This window comes from Rousettus aegyptiacus, unplaced genomic scaffold, assembly GCF_014176215.1.
Source record: "Rousettus aegyptiacus isolate mRouAeg1 unplaced genomic scaffold, mRouAeg1.p scaffold_m13_p_24, whole genome shotgun sequence".
NCBI lineage: Eukaryota > Metazoa > Chordata > Mammalia > Chiroptera > Pteropodidae > Rousettus > Rousettus aegyptiacus.
Window position 1 is genome coordinate 94,795 of NW_023416300.1, and position 7,617 is coordinate 102,411.

The 7,617-nt window shown below is 53.4% G+C and overlaps 1 protein-coding gene across 1 annotated transcript; it reads right to left on the reverse strand.

Moving 5' to 3' along the window:
- Window positions 1-291: 291 nt before the first annotated feature.
- LOC107506236 (melanoma-associated antigen 8-like) lies at window positions 292-1,356 on the reverse strand. The gene has a single exon (XM_016136902.2). It carries the CDS (start codon window positions 1,351-1,353, stop codon window positions 307-309), a length of 1,047 nt encoding a protein of 348 aa, XP_015992388.2. The 5' UTR covers window positions 1,354-1,356; the 3' UTR covers window positions 292-306.
- Between the last annotated feature and the right edge of the window lie 6,261 nt (window positions 1,357-7,617).

Consider the following 7,617-nt stretch of genomic DNA (forward strand, 5'->3'; position numbering starts at 1 on the left):
TCTGTGTGATCTAGTTTCGGATCAGAAACTAGGATGGAAAGTGTACCAATACGTGTTACACATAGGCAAAACTATGACTCTTTAACAGGTTAGTAAAAATATATTATGTCAATGTTATACACAGATGCTGAAGGCTATTAAAACTTCTATTAAAAGAAAAATAGAGAACTTCCTAAAATAGACAGAGATCAATATCTACGTCATCACAGAAATCCAAAGATGCAACAGCCCATAATCCCCCCACCCGGCCCTCACTAGCTAGCATGCTGACGGTTCTCTCCCCAAATACAGAGTGAAGAATTGGCCTCACTTCATGCCCAGAAGAAGCTGTTGGACGTGGGCATGTAAAACACCTGTCTGCAAGTCTTCCTCAGACTCCTCGTCCTCATCTCTCTCAACCTCTATAAATAGGGATGGAGAGGAACTGACATCCCTGCAATTGGCCCTGAGCAAAAACTCAAGGACTTTGAACTTAGAGGTTTCAGCATGGGCCCTGGGACCCCACAGGAACTCGTAGCGAGCAGGAAAGCTGTTGGGAACCTGCCGGTACTTCACATACTGTTCCTGCACCCAAATATTTGTGATGAGCTCCCTGGGATCCCCATAGATGAAATGCTCCCTCCCATCATACACTTCCATGTCATTCAAGACTGCCCAGACGTCCTCCTCAGAGGCACAGCCACCCTCCACGAGGATCACACACAGGAGCATGACCAGGAGGCCGGTCTTGGGCATGCTGGGCCCATCGCTCACCATCCCATCATAGGTGAGGCCCAGAGTGGTGACCAGGATATAGGAGTGGTTGCTGGTATCCACTTCCTTCACATCAATGCCAAAAAGCAGCTGCAGGCACTGCGAGGCTTCACTTAAGATCTCAGGGAAGTGGTCTTGACACTCCTCGATGACGGTGCTCAGCATTTCTGCCTTTGTAGTCGGCTCCTTCGCACGATACTTCAGGAGCAGGAAGACTACCAGCTTGGCCACCTTCAAACGTAGGGCATGTTTCAGCAAGGATTCAGCAACTTCGGGGGCCTCCAAAGTGCTTGGCCCCTCCTCATCTTGGCTGCTGGAGCCCTCATCTTCAGTTTCGCTCCATGGAATATCTTCCATGGCAGCTGGGGAGGGACCAGCACAGTCAGAGTTCTGGGGATAACTTGGTATCATAGCATCAGATAACTCCTCCTCGCTGTCAGAGAATAGGACAGTGGGGGTGGAAGATATGGAGGAGGAGAGGGACAGGGTTCCTTCGTCATCAGATTCGAAGAAGTGCCCCTCCAGCAGGCCCTGGTTCTCTCTTGGGTCCTGATAGTCTTCTCCAAGCTCGAAGAGCTCATCCATTTGACTGAAAGGCATGGCGACTGGTGTTAGGCTGCAAAAAAGTATGGGCAGAGGTGGGTGATAGGGACCCATAGGCCTGGGGGAGTGGGAGTGTGAGCAGCATCAGCTGAGATACACACCTTAGGGAGCGCTGATAAAGGCGGCTTACAGGTCTCCTCTCTAGGGGTGCTCTCAGTCCTCACAGGGGTTACTCCTCCTGGGCAGCCTGTCTTCTAAAGACCTGAAGGAGGAAGTAAGATGACTGCTCAGCATTCAGAAGGCACAACCAAACGTTCTGGAGCTGACAAGGTAGGGGGGTATCATGTGCTATGGGGTCCCCTCTTCTAGGTGTTGGGGAGACCCTGGATACACATCAGTCGTGACCCCTCACCTTAATTCCTGGCACTTCCTGGCACACCTCTGCTCTGTGACCTGAGTACTAGGAAGTCAGACCAAGGGCATCAGCTCTACATTAAAGGGTACCCTGTATCATTGAGGAAAGAGGAAATGAAAGGGCACCTCAGCATGCAGATGGAAAGTGCAGTCCAGGTCCCCCAATGCTGATCAGAGGGAGGCGGACTGTGTGAAGTCCCTTCTGTTCTGATGAATGGTCCCCTCCTGGCCCACTCACGCTGCTCACCTTTGTTCTATCAGGACCTCCACCTCAACAAACACACTGCTGGCCTGAGGCAAAACACAGAGAACAGGAACACACACGCCTGAGACTGAGCAGAAGGAAGTGGGGGGCCTCACATCTGACCGCACCTGCCCAGAGCCTCCTATGGATCATGAGGGGACACCAGATGTTTGGATCCATGTACCCTGGGATGGGGTTCTGATCATTTCTCACCTTGACCCCCTGCAGCGCCTGGACAACATCCTCCCTTTACTGAGCCCAATCTACTTGGAACAAGGCCTCCTCTCCATTAACACCAAAAGAGGAACTGAGCAGAGCCAATCCACACACTGTTCCCAGTTTCCCCACAGCTGACAGAGCAGGCAGGCCAGGCCTGGGCTCCCAAGTGTTCTGGTTCCCCTCATTCTTCACCATGATTCTTGCCAGGGCCTGGGATCCTACCCATGCTGACCTGAGTCCAGGCCTCAGACCAGGGCCCTCCCCTCCCTGAGAACACCGATCTGGGACTGAGGAAGTGCTCGGCTTGACAGCACTGCCCAGGGTTTCCAGGGCTGATGGTCAGAGCAAGGCAGACTTCTGTGGCGACCCTCTTTGTTCTGGGGTGAACTCACTCGTCTCTCAGGATCATCACCTTGATTGTTAGCAGGATCTGGGCCTCTGCTCTCTCTGAGGACCAGATGTGGCTTCCGGGGATGGACTGACGTTGTCCTCACAGACCAAGGTCCTCACCTTCCTGAGAACTCTGAGAGAAAATGAGAAAGAGCCCCTTCTGCTTCCCCCAAACATCAGGGTCACCCAGGACTAACAGTAGGCCCTGGCCCATGTTTTCTGGGATATGGAGTCCCCTTAGACAGTCCTCCAGAGACTTGTTTTTTTTATTACTGGATAGGGCTAGACCCACTTTTGACCTGGTTCGACCGTGAGTAAATTTCCTTAATGAGAACACCTCACAAGAAGCATGTGGCAGAAGGGAGAGCATGTCACATCCAGATACCCCTGCCTGGGACCTCTCAGGATGAGCATCAGGATTCCAAGATGCCCTGTGGTCTCAATCTTTCGCAGAGATCACATAGCTGTGGTTCTCCCCAAGTAAATGTTCAGACCCTCTCAAAACTGGCGAAACCTCGACTTCTCTTTTCATGACTTGAACTCATCCCTTCTGACCAAAGCCCCCACCTTCCTGAAGACCCTGGGAATGTGAGGGGCAACTACCTTTGCACACCCATGTCAGGGGTCTCCCAGGCCTGCCAGCAGCACAGAGTGGGTTTCGGTGGGTCCCCGTGGTCCTGGTTCGTGGTAATCTCATTTCACCCGAAGCTATCCCTGTCTCTCATGGAGGGTCTGGGCCCTTTCCCTTCTGCTGTCCTGAGGATGCAGAGGGGAGCCCAAGGCACCAAGTCACTTAGACCCCCACACAATGAGGAAGTGGGCAGGAATCTCCTTCAGATTTCCTTCCAAGCCTCGCAGAGCCGACTGCAGGGGATTTCTGGTATATATTGTGGGGAGGATTTCGCCTAGTGTGCAACCCCCAGTCTTACCTCAATGTACTCACCTTGAAGCATCTTAGGCCTTGGACTCCGCCCGCTGCTGAACAACCTACACCCCTGTGACCAAGGCCCTCCGTTCCTTGAGAACTGCGAGGTGGATTTCAAGACATGCCACCTCTGCTACTGTGCCCCAAGAATCCCACCAGTGCCAGCAGGGCCTGAGCCTGGTGGTCCTTTGTTACCTGGGTGTGAGGGGCCCTCAGGCCTGCCTCGAGGCCCACACTGTGGTTATTGGTCGGCCCGCGACCCCTCCCATTTGTTGCTTGCTGCCAGCTCCATCAGGCCCATGCCTTGCCTTCCTTAGACACCCCTCAGTCAGAGGTCTAGAAACAACCCACAGCTGTAGCCCCTCCCTGAGGCTTCTCTGTGCAGATGGCAGGGACAGGGCACTGTGGGACCCTTCGATGTGTGCTGGGGACCTCCACCATCCGACCTCGCATCCTCACCTTGGGTCCTCGCAGAACCTGGACCCACTTCCTCTGCTTACCTGGAGCCTGACGCCTCCTACCTTTGGTGCCAGAGTCCCCTTAATATTCCTCAGGGTTCTCCCCTCGATTCCTGTCTGGATCTGGGCCCTCCACTTTGCCAACCTGAGGCTTTGCTCCTTTTTCCAAAACCTTGGTCTCTCTCAGAACCGGATGCCCAAGTCAGGAAACAACCGCTGTGGTCCTCTGGCCATGGGGCCCCCAAGGGCTCCAGCAGGGGCCAGTTTATGTGATATCCTCGTTCTTGTCAGGTTCAGGGTCTTTCGATCCTCCCTTTGCATCCTACCGGGATGCCAGCAGCACCAGGGATTTCTCTGCCGCATATGGGATCACGACCCAGGGAGTCCCAGGACTGACAGCAGGTTCTAGCTTCTTTGGGGTCCACACTTCTACAGTCACCGGCCATGCGGCCTCGCAAGGCTTAAAGCCGAAGAGGTTTCTGTGGAGCCCCCTCTGTTTCAGAGTCCCGGATCCCCTCAGTTCTCTCTCAGGAGCCTCGCTTTGACTCTGGCAGGTCTTGGGCTTTCTTTCCCTCTCTGGACCCGAGGCCTGCTTGGTCCTTACAGCGAGGCCCCGAAGCCTCTCGGGCCCAGATGCAGAACTTGGGTAATGCCACGCATGGTCATCCCACCGGGAGACCTGCCGGAATTAACTTTGTTCTGGGGTCGAGGGTGCCTCAGTCTCCCTCGGTGTCCTCACCTAGACCCCCGGCACTACCGCTAATCCGCCCTCTGGGGACCTGAGGCCCTACTCTTTTTACCAAGTCCTCAGAGTCTCAGACCCGGAAGCGGAAGTGAGGCGCCGCTGCACATAACCATCCGCCACCGGGCCTCCCATGGCTGATAGCAGGGGCGGGCGTGCAGCGGCTCCTGGATCGTGGGGTCCTCGGTGCCCTCGGTCTCTCCTCTGTGTCCTCACTTTCATTCCAGCTAGACCTGGGACACTGCCCTTTGCCGCCTGAGGCCCTGCGCCTTAAACCAAAGCCCCGCGGTCCCTCAGAGCTGGATGTGGAAATCCGGAAACGCTGTGTGTGGTCGTCCCCACCCTGCCTCCCAACCGTGAGGCTGGCCAGGATTGACTCTGCTCTGAGGTCTAGGGTCCCTTATTCTCCCTCGGGGTCCTCACGTTGACTCTGGACAGGTCCTGGTCCCTGCTTCTACCGACCGGATGCTCTGCTCCTTACACCGAGCCCCCACGATATCTCAGACCCGGAGGATGCGGAAGGCAGGAAATGCCACGCGTGGTCATCCTGCATTCTGGGCACCACAAGATGGACTGTTCGAGGGTCCATGGTCATTCTGCTCTCACTAAAGATGCTCACTTTGAGCCCAGACTTTTCCTCCCTCTGTTGAACTGAGACTGGGTGCCTGGGACCAAGGCCCTCACTGCCCTGAGACACCCTAGAAACATCTGTGGACATCACATCAGGCTACCAAGACCTAGTAGTCCCAGGGCTGCCGGCAGGGTCTGAAGTGGATTCAGTGGTGTCCCTCGCCCCTCCCTCTGATCTTCAACTTGATGCCAGGCAAAGACTGGGACCTGCTCCCTGCCAATCTCTGTTGTTTCCCCTCAGCCCTTAGCCTTGACTCCCGGTGTCCCTCAGGAGGTGGAAGTTGTGTGGGTGTGGGCAGTTCTCTGCAAAACAGTCCAGCCCCAAGGACTCTCAGTGCTGACAGAGGGGGAAACCTGGATTCTGTGAGGTCCTCAGTCCTCCCCCAGGGTCATACCTTGAATCTCTGCCAGACTGTGTTCCTGCCTTCTAAGGACCTGAAATTGACCTCCCAAATGTGGTGCTCGCCTCTCTCAGACGTCCAGAAATGTATTCAGTGGATGTCATATCCAGACAGCATTTCTGGGGTTCACAACAGCTGATAGCAAGGGCAGAGCTCAGTTCTGAAGGGGAGGGCCCAAAGTCTTTATTCTGGCCCCGCCTTTCCCAGCTAGTCCCCACCTTCTTCTGTCCTGAATGTCTGCCACTCAGCCCAAAGCTCTGATTCCCAGAGTTCCCTGAGAAGGTGTGTGGGGATGCTCAGCCTGACAGACCTGCCCAGACCCCGGCGCAGACCATAGCTCCCAGAGACAGATTCTGCAAGCCTTCTGCTCTATGGATGGTGGACCCCACAGTCCTCACTCCAAGGGTCCTCACAACCCTGGCAGAGAATGCAGCTTTCCCAGGACAGATGCTAGAAGGTCATCTGCAGCACCCAAGAGCATGGGGGAGGGTCAGTGGAGAAAACCCCTTCTCATGCTGCCTGTTCACAAGACTGAGCTTTCAGAAGCAGTGTATTCTAAAGCTTTAGGTTTACTGAAGACCCTGGGCAGCAGCAGGTGGTTGGGGATATCCTGAGGCTTTGAGGTTATCTCCATTGCAGTGTTTGGCAAAGCCCCAAACAAACCTGAATCAGTTTAGTTACACCCGAGTGCTCTCCCCAGGAGCCCCAATGCCTCTGCCCTTATTTTTTTTTGTTCTGTAGGACTTAGGGGACACCTCAGCACCTTCCTTGTATGACTGCAAGTCCTTTACAATTATCTATGTGCAGGCGTGTCCTGCTTGGCCCAGTGTCCCTGAAGAAGGCCCTGATACAAAAACCACCTGTCTGGAAGACTGACACAAAGAAAGTGAAATAAAGGAGCTATGTAGGGGGAGAATATAGGACCAATTCAAGAATAGCCCCTCTAGGTACTCAAAAGACAAAAAGGGTTGCTTGGTCAGCAGCCCCAATGAAAGAGTAAACAAAGGACTCTGTGGACAATGCCTGCCCCCAAGGACATTTCTGCTCTTCCCATGGGCACTGTATGCTTCTCGGACATTCCCACGGACATTATCTGCCTGCTGCGCTTGAGAAGGTGGTTGGTCTGTCGTTCTCTACAATGCTATCTGCTCCTGTACTTAAGCAGCACGTTTTACTCCCCTTGCTTGGGAAGGCACTTACTCCCCTGATGAGCTAGTTTTGCGAAGGATCAAGGTCACAGGAAGATGCAGCAACTGATTCCAAAACCAGAAACCCAGTCCCTCTCGCCTCCCCTTCCAGGTGTCCTAGGAAAAAAGCCAGGGATGAAAAGACAAGCTAGATGGCCTTGGCTATCCCCACTCCCTTAGTTTCTGTGAGTGCTCAGGGAGTCAAGCTTTGGAGCGAGAGTCAATCGTGTCTATGGTAGTAAGACCCTCTAATGAACACTTACTCTATTTAACCCAACTCCTGTATTGGTCTTTTAGCTGTGAGTCGTGCAGGTCTCATGAGCCCTGGACTCAGTTTCCCTCCTGTTTCATCCCCACCACTAACACAGGGCCTTACAGAGGAGAGCCTCAGTAAACTGAGCAGGGATGTTCTCCATTCAGATAAAATGTCTCTAAGTTTCTGAAAGGAACCAAGCAATCGCAGGTACACATACAGAATTTATTTCATAAAATGACAGATGAGAAGGGATAAACAGCAGGAATTAACAAAATTGTACTTCATTTCTCTACTTCTTGACCTCTATCATACTGCTAAGTTCTTTCACATTTCCAAGGAAACCCTGTTCCAATGCCATGTTATCCAGTTCAGTATCACAAACTAGGATGAAAGGTGTCTCAATGTGTATCACACAAAAGCAATCCTTTCACTCTTCAAGAGGTTAGTGCAAATAC